At 36.6% G+C, this 25,276-nt stretch overlaps 2 protein-coding genes and 1 pseudogene across 3 annotated transcripts in view; 1 reads left to right on the top strand and 2 right to left on the bottom strand.

Moving 5' to 3' along the window:
* LOC113237104 (leucine-rich repeat and calponin homology domain-containing protein 4) overlaps window positions 1–25,276 on the top strand; it is a 61,012-nt gene that overhangs the window by 5,119 nt on the left and 30,617 nt on the right. For both annotated transcript variants that reach the window (XM_026473386.1, XM_026473374.1), the window contains exon 2: window positions 20,162–20,306. In XM_026473386.1, the coding sequence (XP_026329171.1) occupies window positions 20,162–20,306 (145 nt within the window). The remainder of the gene's footprint in view (window positions 1–20,161; window positions 20,307–25,276) is intronic.
* Window positions 10,364–11,610, bottom strand: LOC113237114 (annotated as a pseudogene).
* On the bottom strand, window positions 22,563–23,805 carry LOC113237119. The gene is made up of 2 exons (XM_026473412.1): window positions 23,450–23,805; window positions 22,563–23,125 (listed from the first exon to the last, which is right to left on the bottom strand). The coding sequence occupies exons 1-2, from the start codon at window positions 23,625–23,627 to the stop codon at window positions 22,578–22,580; spliced, it is 726 nt and encodes a 241-aa protein (XP_026329197.1). The 5' UTR covers window positions 23,628–23,805; the 3' UTR covers window positions 22,563–22,577.

Raw genomic sequence — 25,276 nt, 5'->3', positions numbered from 1 at the left:
TAGATAACGGACTTCTTTTGCAAGGACCTGGGGTTTGTTAAACTTAATTGCATGTGTAGGTTTATCCATGACATGCTCATAGACTGCAGACTTGTTTATGCGCCGGTGTTTGACATCAGCTATTTGTTCTTTGACGCGGGTACAAACACTTCGCTTCGTTTGCCCAATGTAAGAGAGACCGCACTCGCAGTCAAGCTTGTAAACCCCTACATCCTGTAAGGTTAAATAATAGTAGCTATTTAAATTAATTATAATGTAGCTAATTAAATTAAGATTTAAATAACCCCCGATACAAAACAGTGAACTTCAAATAGTCAACTGTAAGCCAACTATTCGTCGACACCAATCAATTAACCCATTCACGAAAATTCTTCTGTGAGCAGTAGAGGTGTTAGGTAGTCCGCGGACTGCCCTGTGTCCTGGTTGCAGCATCAGATCAAGGTTATCATTATGTAATACCATAACGTAATGTACCTAATGCTTCCATATTTGAGGCTATCAGCGGAATTTTTGTACAATATTACCTTAAAGTATGAGGCTATCAGCGCAAAAATGATGTAATTCACATTAAATATTTTTTGTACAATGTAATTTTAAAAGGAACACAATTATTGGCGTACGGCATTGGAGTGGTATTCGCAGATTGATTCCCTGACCACTATAACTTTGACCTTTTCGAGGCGAGAGTGAATAGACATTATGTTATATATAAATGAGGCTATCAGCGTAAAAGTGTACACCACTCTTGCGCTGATAGCCTCATCCACATTTAACATTTTTTCTACAATATTACTTTAAAAGGAACACATTTATTGGTATGCATGCTCGTATACCGCAACGTCACTTTCTATCAAAGGAGGTCAAATGCGCTCTTATTTTACCATACAAAAATTTCATCGGATTTCCTTAGTATATCAAATTTCAAGTCGATCAAATGTAAGTAAAATAAGTATTCAATTTATGATTGAGAACGGAAAAAGAGCTAATGAGCATTAAATCAAATGTTCATCAAACATATTTAAGAACCCACCCGATTAAATTAGCATTCAAATGAAAACGAAAACCTTTTTAGGATCAGTCCAGCCGTTTTATAACACAGACAGGCCCCATATTTTTCTTTGATTACAGTAACCCTTCCTTCCGACCCTGAGGGTATACGAGAAGGGCACTATAACCTGTGCGCGCACAGGAACCTTATAAGTTCAGTTTGTGATCCCAGATCAGCCAGTGTACAGGGTTGTCACAGACTTCTGTCACTTGACTTTTATAACACAGATATTCTCATATCTTTCTACATAAGTTTTGTTTATAGTGCCCCTATCTATCAACCTCTTGGTTATGCAAGAAGGGCACTATGACCTGTGCGAGCATGCAAGCGAGCTAGCACGGGGCCATCTAACAAGGACGATCGCCTCGGTCCCACCCTACCGGGGCAGTCGAACGTGTTCGTCCCTGCAGCTATCCACAAACCCCGGCGAGTCCATACCCAAGTCCGGGACGTATAACTGGCGGAGGGCTTGGCCCGGATGCCCGCCGTACCCCTAGTCTTGTTGCTGGTGAAATTACAGGTTCATGGGACACTCACGTCTCAGGGTGACGGGCGCCGTGACAGTGCCCCTCAGATCTTTGTGATTTAAAGCTCTGAGTGGCACTGCAACTGTTATGAATAGGCGCGTCGCTTACCACCAGGCGCACGAGGTAGACCCCTGACGCAGGTAGGTACTATATCCAGGCCTGGAATGTAATCACCCCTGTTCTCTCTAACATGATTGTTACAGAAAGCCATTACGGGATCTATCCGGTAATTGGTCAGAGCAAAGTCTTCACTTTGAACTTCGCAGCGATATCCTATAAAAAGTCAACTAAGTGAGACACATTATACAGGGCCTAAAAAAAAATGTGCGACCACATTTCGGATGGTGGCCGTACTCTTGTTAAATAACAAACTAGTGTCAAAACAAAATTATGATTGACCGCGAGAAAAATTTTTATTTGGTAGGTAATTTAGTAACCGTGTTTTACCGACTCTGTTATACGACACTATATAATTCACAGACTTTGATAGAAAACGTTAACTCACACCCACATTCGTTCGAACGTCGTAAGTTTCTAATTTCGGAGAGTGCACAATATTGTGCCATGTAAATCACAGCTGCTCATGTTTGTATACCTAACACTATTACGCGAACTTTGAAATAGATCATAGTTTTCCTAAATCACATTTAGGTATCAACTCTTAATCTCCTCTACATAATGGCTTGTCTATATCTAACAACTTGAAAGTCGGTCGTTTCGGAGTCTTTACAGGCCACGATTACCTTAGATGGTAAAGTCATCAACCAATTATGTCTAATATTACACAGCACACCACCCTATTCTGTACTATAGTTACAAAATTTATTAATTTAAATAATTTATTTTTAGTTTATCAAAGAACATTGAAGAGTCACTTTTTTAATTTATTTGTTATATCGATTGAAAGGTGAAGGTAATATTGTTTTTGATTAAATACGTTTTTAGAATATGTATAGTACAATAACAACATGATATATTTTTTTTTTAACAGGAATTTCCATACGAAATGAAACACTTTACGAATCTAAATCGTGTATATTTGTTTTTTCGAACAATCCAACGTTTCGGGCCCTTTACAGATCCCATGGTCATGGGTGACATCACCCAAAAATAGTTTTTTTTATAATATCAAGTGACGGGACGAACAAGTCGTGCGCCTGGTAAGCTACACGCCTGGCCATTACAATTGCAGTGTCCTCAGAGCTTTCAATCGCAAAGATCTGAGGGGCAATACCACTGCGCCCGTCACCCTGAGACATAAGTTGACATGTCCCACGTGCCTGTAATTTCACCAAAAGTCATTTCATTTTCAGTTTCACTTCCTATGTATTACAATCGCGAAAACCTAACAACTCGATATGAATTTAGATCTCATAAATTTCGCTTACGGTGCCAGACGTATTAACGCATTTTGATTTTTACAGCACTTTCACGGAAGACCTAACGCATCAGACTCGGCTCTGGGTTGTTACTTTTATTTAATGTACTACATAACTTTTATGTAACGTCGTACAATTCTCTCTCATAATAAATCTCTCCCACTTATCAACAGTTCTCATTATAGCCTAATTTGTACTATAATGTTTTTCAAACATGCCTATCTAAAATCTTTTACACCGCCGAACAATTCAAACATACGTCTGACCGTGCGAACGATTATTCTTCATAATTGCCGCTTAGGATTCTCTTAAACCACTTATTAATGACTTAATGTTGTATAAGGTTTATCAGATGTCATTATCAAGGTTAACAACGATGTGAATAACGAATAGAAGATAGGTTTCCCAGACCGCGCGGGGGCGTTAATTATTTAATAATAGTGTAGCTGTCTCCGTCGCCCGTAAACAGAGCACAAGCGTGTAAGCGAGATACCATTCGTAAACTATAATATTTAATGGAAATCTGACTAACCATGACCTGTGTGTGTCTTGATCGTGTCTACAAAATATTAAATACTATTGTATTTTATTAGTTAGTGTCCAAAATGGTGGTCCCATTTTGGACCTTCGATAGTATGATGCGTGCCCACAAAATTATACACTGAACTCTATTCCATAGTATAGGGAAGCACATTATGATTCGATTTTTGTGAAGATCGATTCAAGTGTGTGCAATCTAGCGATTTTTTGTATCGATTCATTTCAATGCGATTTTTGAATATAATCGATTCAACATTAAGGCGAATCGAATCATCTAGTATCATAATTTAAACAAAACAGTCTCTTTCTCAATCCCTATATTATTTGTATAGGCCTGCAAGGAAAGCAGTTTGGCAACATCTAAGGACAATAAGTCTACAATATTTGGCGATTGTCGCTACTTCTGTGCCATCTGAACGTCTTTTCTCACTGACTAGTATCACTCTAAATGAAAGTCTTAACCGACTGAAGCCAAAAAGGCAGTCAAATTATTATTATATATTATATATTTTTCTGGAAATTAATTTTGAAACTATTTTTATGAGATCGATTACAGGACACTATCCGATCTGTGGATCGATTCAGAGGCATAATGATAACAATAAAAAAAATCGATTCAAAGCACAAAACCGTGCATCCCTACCCAGTCTTTGTTTTTATTGACAATTCACAAATAATCCCCGACATCTTGAAACTAATAAATTTCTAATAAATTTAAAAAAAAATTGCCTCTTAAATGCAGTCGTGACGACAGATAGTCGCAGTTTATAGTGTTGTGGCTTATATATTTAAATTAAGTTGTTCACATATAACACAACACGATTAACTGTCGTTCACGACTTTTTTGACGTTACGACGACAGACTGTCGTGACAATGGGACAACTATCGTCTGACGATAAATAAAAATGACGTGCAAACGACAAAACTGCTGCCGTGAACAGATAAATTGTCGTCACGATCTAGTGGGAACAACTAGACACGACAGTCGTTCAACGATAAAATAAACGTTACGACACAACGGGAACGCGTCCTTAGCTGAACATGCAAAATTGACTTTATTACAATTACAATGTAAGGAGCTGTAAATTTTTACTGTTTAGCTTAGTTTTTGACGCCTCTAACGGGGACTGGGGTGCTAACAAAGTCACTGTTCTGTTCGTAAAGGTTTATTGCAAAATTGCTCTGGTGGACCCTGCACAGAATTGTCATAAAGCCAAGCGTTAGTGGAGAATTGTTTGCGGACATGTGTCGTTTCTTTGCGAATGTGTGCGTCTTTGGAATGATGTTTAAATTGCGTTAGTCAAACAATTGATATCTAATCACGACGTCTCAATGCTTAAGCACCACCAGGTGTAGACTTTCCAAAGCCGACTTACTAGCAATTTCATTACATCATGATTTGATTCAGACCATTAGAATCACTATCGCCAATCCGCATTTTACACTTACCAAGCGTTCTTAATTCTTATTGCAGAGAAACCACGCGTCAATTGTCATTCGAAAGCTGAAACTCAGCTGTGAAAGTACTTATTAATTTTCGTATATTTACCAGAAAACTGTGAATAGATTAAGACATCAAAATGATTTGTAACACTCCATTTTGCCTTTACTGGAATCTCATAAATTCAACGTTGAAAAGACGATTCATTGTAAACGAACGTCGCGTGCAATAACCTCTACTCGGTAGGAGTTTACAACACAAAAGTATTACAATAAAATGGCGACAGGTGCACCGTGCTCAGCCGACCGTCACGTTGCGTCTCCCGGATATAGGGGGAACCATAACAACACCTCCATAACATACTCAACTGCTGTGTGTGTATGGTTTCAATATAACCGAAGCGAGAAAGTGACGAACTTTAAACCCCAATCTCTACGCTCATAACGACAAAACTTTTGAAAACATTTCCTTAAAAACCTGTTCCACACCAACGATATTACAATAAATTGGACTCCGTATCTGAGCGAAACAAGTGACGCTGTACAAAAGCTCTATGGAGTGAAAGAGATAACATTTTTTGTAATTCCCATTTCAATGGTGACAGACATGACGCAGGTAACCGTGGAACCTGTTTCCTGTGTGGGCGTTAGAGGGAGTTTAAAAGAAGTAAACAAACGGGATGATACTGTATCGTAATCGTTTCTGGTTTTGATTGACGTTGCCCGACTCTACTTTTTGTGTCGGCGAAAGAAAATATTGTCTCTATTAAAAGCCAATTATAGACGCAGCCCTTTTATTTTCCGTTTGGTCGCTTCGTTAGCTCGAAGCTGACATGATCGGTTGACGCAAAAATTGATGCACCGGCCCTTATAGCACCGCTAATCGATTCAAGTGGAATATACGTGCATATGATTTGGTTATATGACTCCATAGTTTTGGTCAGTGCGAACTTTTACAATGCGTCAATTTTTATTCATGGCCCACCGGCTGTCTGCTAAGAATACTGATGTTATAACCCGACGAGTTGCAATGATGTGTATTTGTAGCTGAACAGAGTCGCGTGACTGTATTCTTGGTTGATTAGCTTTGCTATTGTAATAAATTAGTATGCTGGTGGTGCGAGCTTCCTCCGCTATGGGGTTGTATGCTTCTGTCCTTTACATTCGTTAATATGGGCTGAGCATTCGTTAGTATGCACATACATTATCTTAATTTTTCTTACTTTTATGATTACCTGTAGAACCGGTATCATTACTGTAATCATAACAGAGTATGTGACATGATATGACACCTTTGAAAGTGTAACGTCTCATTACAAAATGGTTATAACAATAACGCCCGTTTTAATATAATAGTCGCTACAAGAAAACAAAATTAATTCAAACTTTCAAGTAAAAGGAAAAAAGATAATATGAACTATAAACAGTAATAGGTTGTAAAAAACCGCAACACTCGTCGCATCTTGAATGTCGGGAGTTAAATATCGTGGGAAGTGCATCGGTTTTATTAAGATTGTATTAAGCCATAGACTGTACGGAGAACACAGCATGCGCATGAGTTTTACTACGCGTGACCGTACGCTTCACGGGTATACAAGGAGCGCTTTATTCACGATTGTAAGCGTCTTTGTATACACTCTCATTAATTTATATCCTGATAATTAAATTATATCAGTTAACATAGTAAACAGCTTCATATAACATGGATGAGAAAGAAACGTATAGAATGAGATAGATATAACGATAACTCGTATGCCAAAATTAATTCTAGACACGTTGGAGATCTTGACAGACCAGATACAACGCCAATAAGTGACTAAAAGTTATTACAGTCACATAACAACTGCTAATTAATACATTTTATTCCATTTTGTAAATAGCTTTCTGTTCATTTCGCGACATGCGGGCTAATGGCATACGTATGGTTTTAATTTATCCTAATTTGCCACAGTGGTTTTGATAATATACTAGCATTGTAATCCGATTGACATTTAGTGTTGCTTTCGTCACGACAATTTAGTTAATAGGCACGCTTTATAATTGCTCTAGTAATCACTACTCTGTCGCAAGATAATGTAGGAATGTTACGGTCACCTGAATTACTAGTCGTACGTATGGTAAAACATTTGTTCATTAATCAGTTAATTAATTTATTCCGTTGATTAATTTATTCAGTTATCGTCACCACTTCAAGATAGTTTGTTCAACGTGCCCCTCTAGCCCTTCAGTTGATCAATAAAAATAGACCAAACCCCTCTTATCTCGGCCCTCGATTCACTGCACTCTGCACTGATGCAGCAGCTGACCCACATTACAAGCGCTAACTCGACAACTGTTGCCTACTTAAGCGGTAAACAGGGTTGCACAGTTACCATAGAAAGTATTTGCGACAAGCGAGTTAACTAAATTAAAAAAAATGTATTATAATTGAGATCTGTTATATCCGAATAACTCAAAAGTATTATAAAAAAAACCAAGGAAATTTCTCTTAATTTTTGGGCTTAAGTATAAGGAGTCTATGGATTTCACGTGCTTCAATACACAAAGCTTGTTATCAATTGAAATTATACCAAATGAAAATGGCGCCTTTATGAAGAGGGATTATTTGCCAGAAGGATTCAATTATTTGAAATGACTGTCGGTCTAAAATATTGCGAACATTCGAAGTTAAACTTTAGAAGAAAGAGTGAGATAGTTTCAGTCACATGAAAAACATTATACAACTATCAAATAAACTAAATTGTGCTTCAACAGCTCTGAACGTGATACCACACATGTTACTTGTAAGAGGTAAAAAAATAACCACCAATTAATTATAAATTAACTAGAAAAATAGGACATTGGAAACTTGACCAACCTCTTTGCAACGTGGTTTCAAAAACCAACATGTTTATTCTTCTGTAACAGGAAAAACAATAAGTGATGATGTCAATTGCGGTATTATACGGCATTAACATTATTGTGTGAAAATTCTTTGATGATGACTTGACAACTGAGGTTACAATGTGAAGGAAGCTCAGCCCTATAATAGAACCTTTAAGCTTTTTATCGACCTATCAATAGCTTGTCTAGCGCGACTTTCAAAGCCCTTATGCTCTTATGTAATTTTGTTTTATGCTCACGGCGGCGATGGCTTGTGTAATCTTGTTTTACGACCGTTAATTGTGCTAACATCCCATAAACTATGTTAAGGTTTGCTTTGGGAGCGATGAACTGATGAAGAAAGTTAGAATCTCTGTGGGTTAATTGGTAAACCGTTATATATCAATTTTTTTTTAACTGACTATACTTCCTTGGATTAAAACTGACTATACTTCCTTGGATTAAAAAAAGAAGTAAAGAAAACTGCAATCAAAAAACAGTATGTATTCCTTAGAAAACTCAACAAAGCAAAAGGCCAAGGTATTTTTAATGGCCATGTCGTTTCACTAAAGTCTAGAACTTTTAAAGATAACAATGAGAGGAATTCTCGATGATTACGCGAGACTTAGAACACTGGTTGGGCAAGATATTACGCAAGAAGTACCTTTGTAAATACCTAAGACATTAACTTGCCTGAACTTTGGAACAACTCTCAACATAAAACTGCTAAATTCACAATTCAAAAAGACGACATTTTGTTAGACTTACCAAATACGGCATCGTATTCGACAATTCGTTACCTGTGATAAAAAATATCCCGTTATAAAACTCATACATTATTAATGTATGAGTTTTGTAACGGAATTAATGGGTTGACCTAAATCGATGTGACGAAAACTCTTTCTTGCTATGTTAACAACAATGGAGTGACGTTGCGAATGTTAATGTCCTTTAGCGCATCCGATTTAAAAAACCACATGTGCTAAGGTCCTGTTAATTATAACAGGGCATTTGCATCTCAACCAAACAAGTTGTTTGAAATTCTCCTTGAGTTTGTTTTAAAACCATTGTCTTGAGGGAGGGAGTCGTAAAACCAAGTGCTACGCATTCTAGTGGATCACGAGACGGAACCACGCTTCGTTCACTTTCCAAATTGTGGAATCCGTCGCAAGCGCAACCCTCGCCTCAAACGTTTTGTGCCATTGTTTTGAGACAATACTTCTGAAGAAATAATTATAACGTATACCAACAAAATTGCAACAACGAAACTTTGAGTCAATTAGTTGACAAATTTTAGAAATATGAGAGTTTGTTTTGGTCTAAGAAGAAAGAAAACAATGGATCTCTCACCATTAGTTATTTGTTAACTTTGTTCCCCGCGCCAAAAATTTTTTAGAGAAAGAAATGATACATTTTATTGCAGTCGAAAAGTGTACTGCGCAAATTGCACGCAACAACAACACGCCTATGTACAGATCCATAATAATGCACGTTCCGTTCACGAATCAAATTACGAAGGCAGAACACACTTATCTTCAGATGATTTTATTTATACAAAGCACAAATTGATACCAAACTAAAGTTAAAAATTGTAAACACGTTCCGCGGACGTGTCGTTTGTGTTAGTTAATAGAGGCAATAGCTTACTCCAAGCTTTGTATGTTAATTTGGCTGAGTATACCTCCTAGGGGGATCTGGTTTTACCAGCTTATGGTAATCAACATTTTGTATTGAACATCCCGAGCGATAGCAAACATACTAGTCTACCCTTATACATATTTTCAGCATTTAAAACGAGCCTTCGAGCAAGGTCTTATAGTGGCGCATTTTGGAATTGAAGTTACTACTAAAATATCCTCCAAAGATTTACGCTACGTCATTAAATACGCACAAATTGAAGTTAAATAACCGCATGCCTAAAGTTTCGTAGCCCATAACAGTCTTGGCAGAGAGCTCACTGATAATCAGGTCACACGACTGTATTTAGCTAACTCCAGAACTCTTTGGGGGATGTACTGCACATATGTTTCGAACGTTCGTATTCATGTCAAAACAGCACATGATTTGATCTAGTTCAGAAATATCGTTGAACCTTACCAAAGCTTTGACGACTCAATTAGTCCATGTACCAATATCATTTCGTTTCTGAATTATGATAATCGTTGTGGAAAGGTTTCATACATTGAAACCACCTTTCCCTAACGATTTCAGATGATGGATTGATATAAAAACTGTGAATTCCTACTCACGTACAATTATTTATAAACGTCAGTGTTAATAGCGATTAGGAGCAGCAAGCAACTCAATTGTCCTGTCAAGTTGGAGAAGATGAAAAGGTATAGAACAGACTAAAAATAAGTGTTTGTCGCGTGCCCCTCTGCTATAATCGGTCCCTCGGCGATGCGCGGGCGCCGCAGTTGTGAGGGGGGGGCCTCGTTCTATGTTAAGGATTCAAATTGTGGTACAATAAAACTACATATTTGTGGTTTTAGATCCTGTATACCCATTCTTAATTACTTCAATGCTGTAATTAATTGAATGTGGTATCGGTAATTGAAAGATTGAGGTCCTTAGTATAAATATCAAAATATATTTAAAAAAATTATAAATAAAATATTCTCTTATTATTCTGTGACTCCGTTACACAAAAATTATTGGTTAAAAATCTATGAACTCCGATTCATAACGACATTTACTTGCTGGCACTATTACATCTTCATCGTAACGTTCAAAATTAGCTGTGTCACCGGGAGAACGCGATTTTGGAAGGAAAGGTGGTTGAACCTTACAATTAAGGATTGCATCCCACTCTAATCCCCTAAACCACTTATGGTTCTTCAAGTCCAATGTCCCATTTTTCATTACACCAAAGCGTTTACTAATGTCAACTTGCAGAATATTCTTTATAAGATCTCTAAGGTCTGCGTTAAAGTGAGACGGGCATCTATATTTAGCTGCAACTATCTTCTCATAAGTTTTCATGGGGTCGTTTGCGTAGAATGGAGGATACCCTGCATTCATTTCATACAGAAGAACTCCAAAAGACCACCAGTCTACCGAGAAACCGTAACCTTTACTCAAAATAAGTTCAGGGGCCAAATACTCCGGTGTACCGCAGAGGGTCCATGTTCTTCCTTGCAAAATCTTGCAAAACCCAAAATCAGTTATTTTCAAATAGCCATTCCTATCGATTAAAATATTCTCAGGTTTTAGATCCCGATAAACCATGTTGCAAAAATGTAGATATTCTAATGCTAGTATTACTTGACTTCCATAAAACTTTGACAAAGACTCGTCAAATTTAGTCATTCGTCGCAAATGGGTAAACATTTCACCACCTTGCACGAACGGCATGATAAAGTAAATGAAACTATTGTCTTTAAAACTGAATTCCATGGATACTGTAAACGGAAATCTAATAGCTTCGAGTATACGCTTTTCGTATAATGTGTGTTCAACTTGCTTAGTTTTTACAATGTTCTCTTTCTCCAAAACTTTCATTGCATAAAATTTGCCAGTTTTGCCATGTTTCAGTAGTAGAACTCTTCCAAACGCTCCTGTTCCAAGAGTTTTAACACGTTCCATTTCAGATAAGTCTATACTGAATTTTGGTGACTTACACCACCGGTGTGTGAACTCTTCTCTTAGCTGTTTTAAGTACTTAGCATATTGCTCTTGCTGCTGTTGTGTGTACCCGTCGCGAAGGTCAGCAGAACCCGCATTAACCTGCGATGGAGGTCCTTTAAAAGGTAATTCTTTAGAAAGCAATTTTTTACGAGTATACATGTTTGCGACAGTAATAATAACATTGGGTGAGCCACCTAGATTTCGTCTAGTAAAAAAAGGTATTAAAAAGGTCGGAAATCATTTGTCAAAATCGGGATATTTGTGATTTCCTTGTGCGCATAACTGATTGTGGGGATCCGAAAAATCTTTATTTCGGAGAGAAGGAAAGTGCTTTAGGGTGCTACGAGCGTGAGCGGAGTAGCGAGGGGTGGAATCAGCTGTGTTTAGGGGTGATATGGCATGTCGCCGGTCGGCGTCCCCGACGGCTGTATTGATCAGTCGGCACGTGGTTTACCGTTTTCCGAACGAAACTGTTGGTTTTCGACACGAATCATAATTTTTAATGTACCTTGCAGGCAATGCGGTAATTTAAACCCCTCACTGAAAGTGACTGTTGGTAAATGTACAGTTCCTCTATTAGAATAAAGTGTGAAGAAATCACGGCTCCAAGTATCCCGAATATCATTACCTACGCAGTAGGAAATTAACCGAACTTGCTCATCACGACCTTCATTTTATCAGCAACTGTCGAATACGCGCGTCGGGCTAATATATTTTCTATGCTTTCGCGTAAAGTCGATTGCCTGCACCACACCTAACTGTTATTTGTTGGATTTATTACTTCCGACTGTGATAACACTTTGATCATTATCAACCATTAACAATTTTGTCATGATATTTTAATTTGGATTCATAATCGATTTTTCATCGATTTCAAAGAATCGATCAAGTACAACAACTGTTTTTTACCGACGCAAAGTGACATCTATCATGTCAAGAGTAGAATAGTAGTTGACGTATTGGTGTCTATTAAGGCTAACAGCAAATGGAGCAACAATCGCAAATAAAGCTATACGATTACCGACGGAGTACGTTAATGTACCGTTATTGGACGTACTCGTACAATGCTATATGTATACAGTCATCGCACGAAATTGTGCCGGAGACTTTTTTCCAGGATGACGCACGTTCTATTAAGTAGCAACAGTATTGTTATTATTCAGTCCCTCACACGCACCCATCGTAGGAGTCATTTAAATCTAGACTATAAATACGTACGTTTATTTTGAGCTCCATTTTCCATATTAACGATTTATAATATTCATCATGTGCGCGCGTGAGTTGCAAAATGCTAACAGGTTATAATGACACAGCTATCATTGTGAAATGGCTACAAACTATAATTGTAATGCGATATACGAGTAGTTAATGTTGTCGCAAACGATCTAACGGGGGCACGGGTTGGCGATCGATTGGATAATGACGATCGTAATTCATTGATCACATTGCTTGATCGGTTTACAACGCGCGCCAATCTTGATTGATCATCGAGCCTGCCATTCGAGACGGGAACGCTTTGTTTTCTCTGATCGTTCATCGAAGTCTATCGATTTATGGCCATGTAACTTTGCAACTATCAAGTGTCGCCACAAATATACATACAATGTGCATCAACCACATCACTTGATATCAGTGTGTACCTGTAGCGGTTGCAGATATTAATTATGTTCTTATTGTGGTGATGTTATAATGATGTAACGTTGACCTCAATAGAGGCACCCGTCCAGCTATCTTGATCAACTGATGCCAAGGCCAAGGAAATAAGCGCAGTGATCGCGCCGTGCCAAATGTTGTACTTTTAAAATCTTTAAATCATCTCTGCGCTACTGTATTTCGCACATCGTGTGACTATTGTTTGAATGACCAACAGCAATTGAGTTTACAAAATGCGTCGGTGTTTCCATTTTTGATGTTTTCTATCATAACTCTCCGCACAGACGGCCAGCAAATCGAGGGTTGTTCAAAATATGTGTGCGGGTGTAACGTAATCTGTCTAAATTAATCGTATTTCCAAGCCTTGCAAGCGGTTAGGACACAGCCCGGTCAAGGCTACGGAGGCCCGCAGTCCGCATCGAATTGGCTGAACACGTCACCAAGTTAGTGCACTCGATCCATTTGTTGGATACCGAAACACGTAAAACACGTAGCCATAAATATTCGATCTGATTGATAATCTAGCGACTTCATATTGGCAATTGTATAGGGTAGTCGAACCTGTAATAAAAGATTATAGCCGTCTAAGTGGTGTACGAAACCTGGCGAGTGTTCAAGTATGAAGATAAGTAACAATATACTATCTCGTATTGAAAGCACTTGAAAGTCATAATACAAAGCCTTTGGCAATAACACTTCATCGTGTACTGTAAGAATTTTGGAGTTATATTGTCGCCAACGTAATACACTCTTGCATTTTTTCCGAGCAGTTATTGTGAATATCTGCAATGAAAATGGGAAAAATCTTTTGGCTGTGTCGCGAAACGCGCTTGTTCTTAATACCACGTGGTTGTGGCGGTTACTTTTCGAGGACGCTGTAGCTATACCAGCGCGTCGCAACCTAAAAACTGGACTGCGAACTCGTTTGTAAACACCTTGACGTTGGCGCACAAAAATAGGTAACTGATTGGAATTCCAACGTTAACTCTTTTGCCATATCTCTCCCCTTATTAATATTTCTAATGCCAGACAGAACTAATATGATACGAAAGTCGCAATAAAAGTGAACAAACCGAGAAATTAGACCCGTCTTCGATCTATTTACGCGTGACCTCTGACGGCTCAAACGGCTAATGCCAAGTTGTGAAATATGGATCGCAATATAAAGGAGCAAACTGAACAGTCATGGACTAGCCCGACCTTTTGCAATAAAAGATCTTCGTCTATAGTCATATTCAATAGGCCACTATTTATGTTCGTATTAATAATATTAATGAAGGATATGTATCAAAGTCCATCACACTATGATGTGTATAATCTGATTAAGCACAGCAAGATAACGTTTCGATTTCAGTGAGAGCACTAAAAGGTTTTGACTTTATGGCGGTTCAGTGAATTTTAGATAACACCCACATAGAAAGTGATGCCAACTACGTTATGTGCATAGTGCATATCGGTAGCGCTTTTTGCACAATGTTACACACAGATTGGCTAGAAAGCTGCCAGGATATAAAAATAAAATTTTACGTATAAACAATGTTGAAAATGTCTTCTTTTTTTGTATCTTTTTAACTAGCCTCTGTCCCCAAATAACCTTGCGGCATTTACGCAGTGTCAATCAAAGTGTTGTTGCGAACTGCCCTTTTGATGTCAGCCCTTCCTTCGTCATGTGAAAATACCTGACCTTTCGCATAAAAATACCGCGTTATCCAGGGAAATATCAATATTGACTTTGTTTTACAACCTCGAGCCTTTATCTTCTGTATCAAATAGCACTGTGTGGGCGTTGTGTTGAAGTTTCACAATTTCTGTGTACCTACATTGAGGTAGATTATATACTTTTGGTCCTTAGATATACCGTTTCTTACATAATGGTATTAATACTATTTATCATAATTTGCATTGGTATTAATTTGGCGATACTAATTTCCGCTCTCAAAGTCAGAGCCAAAGTTTAACACCTACAATATTTACTATCTTAGTTAGAATACATCTGCTTTCTAACTTTAGTGTTCAATACAATTACAAAAATAAACTAAAAAAGCGCCTTAATGTTATTTTAAACTAGTATCTTTTTTCAAAAAAAATTAAAGCTAACTTAGCTTCAGTCGGGTTAACAATCCGGCCTTCGCCATAAGAAAGTTCAGCTGTTACATTTTGGCTGTTAAAAATATTTTTGTTTATATTAAAAGCTTGCCGTCCTACAGCAGTAGGACGGCAAACTTTGCTTTGAAGTCGATTCAGTAACGTCGTGTTTATTAATTTTCATCGTAAATTTGAAGCAATGTTATATATTTAGTCGTAATTGTAAATTATACTGTAAAATTGTTATGTTACCGTTGTTTGACCGTAATACCATTTCCATTAGTTCGATTTATGGTTTGTAATATTCGTAAATTGCATTGTTACTTACCTTTGTTTCTGTTTAGATGTAAACACTCTCTACACGACTTTCTTCTCTTGCTTCTTCACTTACATCAACCTATATTCATCCTTTCTCATTAAAATACTTTTGGTGTTATGTACACTGTAAAGTAAATAATCATTGTCTACTGTTTCGAAAGTTTAATAACCTTCCTTACAATAACTATTACGATTTATCACGAAGTGTTTACATTAATTGCGCTCTTACAAGAGTCCTATGTATGTAACTAAAATAAGTTGCTGAGCGGTGAGTCATGCATCTGAACCACTCGTTTACGTCCACCGGAAACTCTGGTAAATAATTGTGTACTTATAGAGCCTGCAAGGCAACTAGTTATTAGCTCTGATCTATGTAGTTGTAGATGCCACGCTATTGATATTTTCTAGTGGTATTTATTACCATGATTTCCATTCTAATTGTGTTTTGGCAATGCTGTGTTACTTTGAGGTGCCTTAAAACATTCAATCGCAATAAAACTTTGATTTCTGAATTAAGAAACTCGAAACGGTTAGTGCCGAACTTACACCCAAAGTTAAAACTTGTTTTATTCTAGTAACTTCAACTTGGCCTCTTTGACATAGGAAATTCGCTCTCATAAAATATTTAAGTTCGTGTCAGATCCTTTCAAAAACTTTCGACGGCATCACTCTTTTTCGAAACTTCGTGTATCGCAGTCCTTTTAAACTTTCATTACTTCTCAAGGACCCGTCTCCATTGTTCCAAGGCACTCCCTCATTAACGCGTAGGAAACCTCTTCTCATACAATATCGCTACATGCCGTCTTTGTAAAGAAAACCTTTGTAAAACATAGACTTTGCTTTCTTTGTGCTTTGAATGGACACGTCATTCCAACGCTGTTGCAAAGTTTGTACATTCTTGGATTCTTCAATCTTTTTCTGCAGATATTAATATTTACGATTTTATTTATGCCTGTAATTGTCTTAGTAATTAAATACATTCTTGACCGAAATACACAGTAGATATTATTTCAAGTGAAGTGCGCCACATGCAAAGTATTAAAGTTACTTTAAATAAAACATTGTCATCATTAGAATATTTATGTGACCTAATTTCGAAAAAGTAATACTATTCTGTTAGTCTCGCGGGAACAGTTTCCATTAGTTATATTACTGGGCGTACTTTTGACATTAAAAATGATATGGTCACCTCTTTTTATGTTGCTGTAAGACAAATTTGAGTTAGGCTTTAATGACATTTTCGAATACCTACTATTCAACGACAACTCTACTCGGTTTCGAAGTTCAATAAGGAAAGAACCAGAAAGAATTTTGTGAATGATTTCGTTGAATGGTTCTCACGGAAACCAAATAGACAGGAGAATAAATATTGAAAACCAGTTTTTATCGTGGCCCATATTGACATACATTCGTGAACTACGATTTATTTACTCACCATGCTCCTTTGTTATGAACTCTTTCTATACATTTTAACGAAGTATTGAATACTGTACACATTAAGTACAAAAACATTGAGAAATCATAGCTGAAAGATTGTTGGCCATGTGATATTTTGATTGGAAATCGCGACCAATTGATCTTGATTGACGTTGAGTCATTTTAAAGAACAAAAGATATCATGCGAAATAAATTAGCAATGATACATGCTTAACTTTCAGTTATTTTATTGTTTTGCTAGACTGTTGTCGTTCCGCAAGACAAATGCCTTGCTTCATCTACGCGAACCATCACGAATCATCATATTTCCGGCTAATCAGGGAAGATAGATATTCAGCTCATCACATTAACTTTTTCGGGGACTGGCTGGTCTGTAGTTAGAACACTGCAGAAAAAATATTTTCTGCAGTGTTCAGTCTCTGCGATTCCACACATTGAAATGCTCAGCCAAGTACCTACATCTAGAGCTTTTCTGTTTAGTTTTCCAGATAAACCTATTGTATTTTCTTATTTTAATAATTAGGTAAACTTAATTTACTGGATGACATAATTTAAATATCTCTCAAGGGAGGAAACAGGAAATAATTTGAATACCTATAATCCAATAACACAGTGATTTATTACCAACATTAGTTAGTCATCGTAAGGAATAAACACTTATCAATGAGCATAAGTAGGTGTTGTCATTGCTAATAATTACATTAGCAACTGATTAATTATATTTAAGTATAGGAAATGAAACGGCTCAGTCAACCGTGACCATGGGACCTGTAAAGGGCCCGAAACGTCGGTTTGTTTGAAAAAACAAATATACGCGATTTAAATCCGGAAAAATAGTTTCATTTCCTATGTGTAACAATCGCGAAAACCTAAGAACTCGATATATATTTAAGTAATTATATTTACATTAGTAAAGGACCGAGAACACATTGTTTACCTATTATGTATAAAGCTTACCTTATTTTCAAGCCTAACGGACAGATTCGGAAATCTTCCTAACAAAGTTGTCATAACAAATTGATTTGTGTTAACAAGCGTATCATAGGGCATTATACGGTTGGTTAACATTGGAAATAGCGCTGCCTATATCTTACAACTGATATTCAGATTTTTCTAAGATTATTATCTATGTAGCTAAGCAAAATTCAATAAACAAGTTTATGACTTTGAGTGTTGTTTTCATTCAAGTGAACTGATTCGTCGGCTTAAGTTTTAGTTGCCCGATATTGCGTTTGAAGAGTAAACATGGGATTTCGTTCAAAAACGGAGTTACGAGGTTTTCTAATTTAGCCGACGACGTATTGTATATTATCTATCGGTTATAGATACTATCTATTCTAATACTTGCTCGAGTCAATTCAGATTTAGATGATGATTGAATATTAATTACCTACTTTTTCATAATTGACATCCAATTCGCAGTAGTATTGACAGAATCATCTAAACGAGTTTTGAATCAATTATTCCTTTTTAAGTTACCAATATTTCATAAAGATTTGTTTAGAAGAAAGTGTTTCTAAACACAACGGATCTAATTAAAAAAAAACAATGAAGTAATTACCCAGCTAATAGGCAGTCTCAGCTCGGTTGTAAGACGATCAGACCACATCAACCCCTGCGCAGTGCATACAGTGTCAACGAACCACAACTGGTTTGCATAAGAGACTCTGTTTACGTAATTTAATTCATTAGCGTAATCGGTTTGCTTATCCTTCGCCTAGGTCTTAATATAACTTCTTTATTGTCTAAGCCCTGGGGGTCTACTCTCGATCTCCGTCCGACATCCGTCCGAACCAATTACTGCCAAATAAGCAATTCTTGACCAAATGAAAAGACGCGTGATGCGAATGAAGCTTCATACTTGACACTTGTCTTTTAATTTTACGTTCAAGGCTTATGCTGGTGTGATTTCTTGTGGAATATAAATTTGTTGTCGATTAATTTATTCTCTTCGTCTTCTGAATAATGTCCCGATAATTAATTAACTTCGTTACCCTGTACCAAGATTCTCTATTTAAGGATAAGGAAAACGGCACAATTGTCTGGTTCAGCACATTTGTGCCGTTTATTACTTCTGGTTTCCTTATTCGTGATTGTATGTAAAGTATGACTTCAGGTGCATATTACCATTGTTATTATTGCACTTTTATTACTTTCATTACAATTCAGAGTTCAACGGTTTACAATACCAATTCTCATTTACGATCTAAGGCAATAAATTCAGCCAAGGCCTAATACGTCACAGTACTTCAATTCTATTTCTGTGGTTCTTTACGGCTTTCCAAAGATTTATGGCATTGAGCACTTCGTCTTCAAATGAAATAAGGGTAAAATTATTTGCCATTAGTAAAGTCGTAAAACCAGTCTGTCTTTGAATAGAGACCGTTGTTTCCACCCTAACAGCAGTCATGAGTACAAAATAACAAAAGGGAGTGTTGTTGAAACAGACCTATTCAGTTTCATTTTGGGTAAAATTATATTTCCACACTTCTAAGGCAGCGTAAGGCGATTAAGTGAAATAACAATTTTCTTACTAACGCGAGTTTTTTTGGACATTTCGATGTTCATTTAATGTTTGTAGATGCAGCTTTACCTTTATAGAATAACAGTAATAACAGTGTGTTGAGTCTTAATATCCTTTTAATTGAGCTATTAAAAGTATGGCGTGTGACTATCAAAATGTTACCAAGAAACACTCAAGTAATTCTAAGAAATTGTGTAATAGTAAAGTAAATTTCAAACTTTATTATAATTTGGAAGACATCAGTTAATCATTACGTTTGTCTGCAATAACTTGTATCTTGTATACTGCTCTCCTTGTCATAACTAACGCACTTCGGTAACTTTCGTCATACTGGCCTAAAGCTTTTTTTGCTTGCTAGTAAAAAATGCCAATTCCGCTGATTTTACGTAACAATAAAACTGACACTAAACAAAATTCAAAAAATCAAAAACCGATTAGAGAGGGTTGTAGATCTCATGTTGCTGCTAAAAATGTCGATTACGTTAGTTAAGTAGTTATAGTCTGTCTTTTTTGAAGACGAGGACAGTACCTATAGTTCTTGTCCAGAAAATTCATAGATTTTTTTTATCGAGTTCTTAGGTGTTCGCGATTGTTACACATAGGAAATGAAAGTATTTTTCCGGATTTAAATCGCGTATATTTGTTTTTTCTAAATTAAATTTTCATTTTGCTTTGTACACAAAATGCATAAAATATCATCGTTATTTTTGTTTGTTTCAGATTTGTCAAAGAATAGATTCAGCGACCTGCCAGACGAACTGACGACGTACCTGTACCTGGAGAAACTGTTGCTTTCTCAAAATATCATTAGAAATGTACCAGAGGCTGTGGGGGGACTGCAGTCCCTTACCTATTTAGATCTCAGGTAAATACTATAGATATTTCTTTTTATTATAGAATACTATCATTATCATTTTTATTTTCTTTATTGCACCAAAAACTAGATCAGAAAAATTAATTATAGAAAAGGTGAGCCCACCTTTGCTTACCCTTTCTATGATTAATCATAAAATAATTAATTAATTAAAAAGTATTCCGATCTTATAACTTATCTCTAAAATAAATGTCTTCCAGCCAACCCAAAAAAATAAAAAGGTGCAAGTAAAAAGGCATCATCAACCTATTTATACGTCTCACTGCTTGGGCATAGGTCTAGGCCCCTCGGGTGAGGATTTAGGCCACGTTTTCCGAGGGTTTGAACCTTCTTCGAAATACAGGTTTCCTTACAATGTTTTCCTTCACCGCAAATCTATATATACAATTTATAAATCCGATATAAAGAGACCAAGAGAGGAGCTGTTATAAATATGGAAATACGATTCATTCCGAATACACATCTAATATAAAATTAGACGGGGAGATTTATCAATTCACTCGGGAGTGTTTATAAGTTTTAGACGTAAACGAATATTGTTTATTTACTGTTTGAATATTTAATGTTTACTTATCTGTCAATTTAGCGTAACACATGTTTTGTTTAGTATACACTGCAGAAATAAGTGTATTTCTATATGAATTTAAAAACTGAGAAATTAGGATATTTCGGCCCTTATCGTAAGCTTGCTTCGAAACTATTTTTAACGACTTTTAACCAGTTACGAGTAAACAAACATTGCATCACACAAGATATACTCAAGCTGTTACAATAAAAGACGAAATTATTCGTCATTCGTGACTAATAAATTTTTTTGTCAAAAATTACCATGTTCCTTCTAATGATAAAGACTTAGCTTTGTAAATATAAATAAAGATAAAGACTTATCATTGAAATTTTTAAATAAGTACAAAATATTCTCCACACGTCGTGAATTCTTGTCTTAATTTTTTTCTCTAAACATAAAATATGAAGTGTCTTTGGGTGACGCTTTTGAGCAATAACAACTGCTACGTAGGAAAAGATAATGATGCAACAAACCTGGGGCCGTCAAAATTAGTGGGACCACCGAGCAGCGCAGACAATAAAATGTAGTGAATGTTATACCCAGTAGATTTGTGTGAGTACAATGATTCCGCTACAACTATGTGACGTAATGAAAAGTATGTTATAGATGTGTCGGAATCACTTCACAAAGAGAAAGAATCTTACAGTGTTAAAACAAATGGCTTTATAATGTTCTTATTAACATATACGTACATACCTAGTTAATTTGAAATTCGTCAGACATGTATGCAGTAAAACATTATTATTACGATTTTATTAATATACTTTTGCCAGCCTACAATCGGTCTTATGTAAAACCAAAAGCATTTCATTTCCAAATGTTGTAGCATGTTAGACATTCCATTCCAAGGTTGGATTATCATGCGGATAATATGATAACGCACTTGAAATACGTTTAAAATTCAATATCGAATATATATTTTTTAATGAATAATATAATATAATATTATTTATTACAAACATGTGTGTGTTATGAAATAAATAAACAATGTTGACGTCGATACATGAGTTAAAGACACGATATTTCGAGGTACTATGTGTTTGGTTCAGGAAGAGAAAATAATCAATAAGTAGATATGTTATGAAAAGAGAATCAATCACTTGCAAAACGGCTGTGGTTACAAAACCAAGCAATTCTAACGAAATTGATTACGAAGCACGGTTACGAAGGAAGATGAATATTTTCGAATGTCGTTTTTTAGATTTTCTTCCTTAATTTACAACTGATTGTATGAAACTGTTAGCTTACCCAATCGATTCGGTATAGGAAAGAACCAGGGAATAATCACTGCAGGCTCTTAATGAACATATTCCTTTTATTTTTAATTTTTAATAACACGCACCCGTCCGCTTTCGCCGTCACCCCGTGTTGTCGTCTTTTTTTTTCAAAATTCCCCATCCTAACGAAATCGACAACTAATTTCCCAAATTTAGTCATTATTGTTAAGTCGTGATAAGCATTTTAAAGTAGATAATAGATTAAACAATAGTGTTTGCTAACAAAAAGAAAAAATATCCCTCATTTGAAACTTGATACGATGAGATCCAAGATGGTTTCCACCTAAATGCGAATTAAATGGCAGAATCAAACTCTTATTCAAGTCAAAATTTTCTTTTTTATTATTAATTCGGAATGTACTAACATAAAGTTAAGATTAAAACTAAAGTCAGTCATTTCAAGATCACAAAGCTAGCCTAAATTATCTTATGATCAGTACCGATGCTATAGCTGGCCTGTCGCAGGACTTGCATCAATTCCATTTTGACATTTAAACGAAATTCTTCAGGGATCGACTTTAAATGTGGCAGTAGAGACAATAAAAACATTTTGTCAGTATCCTCTTCACTCTTCTGGTCAACATTAGCAAAAGCAAATTCATCAAACAGTTGCTTGCTGTTTCTTGGTACTTTAGCTGGCGGTGGTATATTAATTTCTACTTCATGCAACGATGTTGAATCTTCCTGAAGATTATCATTGTCATCATCTGAAGAAACCGGGTCCTCTTCTTTGGCAAGTTTCATTTTTTTCTTTCTCGAAGACCAAAACACCTGCCTCTTTCCATCATCAGACTCGCTTGATGCCCCACCCCTCCCGTCTTGATCTCCCGCTCCTGACTCATTCTTGTTAAGCAGGAATTGTAGATGTTTGCAATAAACGTACGGACGCTTTGTTCTATTTGGGTTTTGTATGTATTTATTGAAACAGTCTCTGATGCTTTTCCACTTTTTCTGTAGTTGCAATTCTGCAAAAAAATCAAATAAGCCCATAAACAATCTAGGTAGGTATCTGAACACCGTTATCGCATGACAACATTCGATATGTTATCAATACTTTCGGTTTCCTTGTAATACCAATCGATTTAATCGATTATGCAGTCCAACAATAATAACTAAAAATCCCGCAATAAAATATGCATCAACATAACCTAACAAGCGGTTTATAAAAACGCCGGTTGGCGTGATACACAACGTGACAAGGTCACTGCCATTCTTGTCTTCAAAAAGCACAACGTGTAACGACATCTAGAAACAATGAACGTACTAAAGTTAATAGAGTTCAAAATTACCCAGTTCTCGCATCTCGCTCTTCGTCACCTTTACATTATGCAGTAACTCGACGACTACCTCCGTCCATAACTTGTGCCGTATTTCTTTGGTGCGGTAGTTCACATCTTCGAAGTCCCAAATACCGGGCCGCTTACGCACTTCTTCTATAAGGCGCTCCGGATCATATTCAAACTGCATTTTAGCGAACTAAAAACATCAGCGTTCGAACGCGGACCGCATACACAAGCGAGCGGTTGGCGGGCGACTGACGCGCAGTGGGGGAACGCGGCGGTTCTACAAAATGGCGACTACATAGGGTGACCAAAATTTCACAGTATTACTAAATCTCATTTCGCTAATTTTTGAGCTAAATGGTTTCTTATCAACTAATTTCTATGCACCGATATTGGCCTAGAAAAGGCCAACCCTAAGTTTATATATAGTAATAATGACATCCTAATTGAAAATGGTCTTAAATAGGTTTTAAAGAGATTAAATTTAGTTTTAAACATAAATTTAAAAAAATTATTTGCAGATCTATAAAACAATAGTCTTATTATATTTAGTGAACTTGACCTATATAGTCAAACCAGCTGATAAGGAGTTTTGAAGTTTCTTGGCCACCCTACAGCTGACGCTATTGAACGGCGCACGGCGAATCCCCGCCCGCCACACGCCGCGGGGGAAACGCCTGCCGCCGCCGCTTCCGTCTGCCGCCGACCGCAGGCAACAGCCGCATCAATACAACCGTCACTTGCCATAAATTTCAAAATTAAATCGTTACACCTTACCAAAGCTTTTACCTGCATCATTTTGCAGAAAAACTGCTGCGATCTGAAACTAGCGTTTATTCTCCACGTCGTCGTTTAAGAGTGACACATAAATACTTTCGTCATTTGTTTTTCGAATCTCGGAGGTTGTCAATTATGTTTGCAATGAGTTTCAATCAGTCGAAATGCAAAAAAGTTTTCATTATAACATATATGTCAATTCAATACTTAATTGATTCTGATTACAATATACAAGTAATGAAAATACATTCTGCATTTTACAAAGCAAAATATGTGTACAAAGAACAAAAACAAACTTGGTAGGCCTAACCAACCACAAAAATTTAACACAATTAGCTAATCAACGAATGCTTGTTTCACTTGATTAGCACCACTCGCTCGATAAATATACTATGATCGCTTTACATTGGATCACTTTCGCTGCAAATCAACCGCTTTAGCCTACACTAAATATTTTGTAGTAAATTGGTAATTCGATTATTTCACAACATTTTATGGGTTTCACTCGCAACTTACCGCCGTGTGCGTTTTACAAAGAAACTGCTTTTATTTTCTGTATAAAAGTTTTCGAAATGCTATTTTTGTCTAAAATACTGAAACTTTATCCCATGTGTCTCGCTCATAAAGACCTAGTACGTAAGTAAACAACTGTTTACTTATGCGTGTCGCCGCGATATTGATCTTGAGGATGTCTAGTCGTCACAGGAGACATTGCCCTTTCCAACAGAAATAATATCGCCGGCCAATTTCGACGATGGCCCTAATAGCGGCAAGAAAATAATCCCACTGTTTTGTGTGGTCGTATACGTCCACGACACTTTTATAGTTATTGTCGTTTATGATGCTCTGGTACTTTTAGACGCCATTCGGTTGAGGTGTTCTTGCTTGAACTTGGTAGTGCATTAGGTATATTTTTGTTAATTTCAGGTTTTATGCTAAAATACTATTTTAGAATGCGTTTTAGTAGTCCATATTTAAACTGTAAATAGGAGTCCTTAGGGGCGACTGCAGTTTCTGTCCGTACGTCTGCAGATATTGCTTTTGATGGTGACTTAA

Source organism: Hyposmocoma kahamanoa, unplaced genomic scaffold (assembly GCF_003589595.1).
Source record: "Hyposmocoma kahamanoa isolate Upper Pololo Valley unplaced genomic scaffold, ASM358959v1 102, whole genome shotgun sequence".
Lineage (NCBI taxonomy): Eukaryota > Metazoa > Arthropoda > Insecta > Lepidoptera > Cosmopterigidae > Hyposmocoma > Hyposmocoma kahamanoa.
Note: the sequence above shows the minus strand (reverse complement) of the source record. Positions and strands in the feature narration are given on the sequence as shown.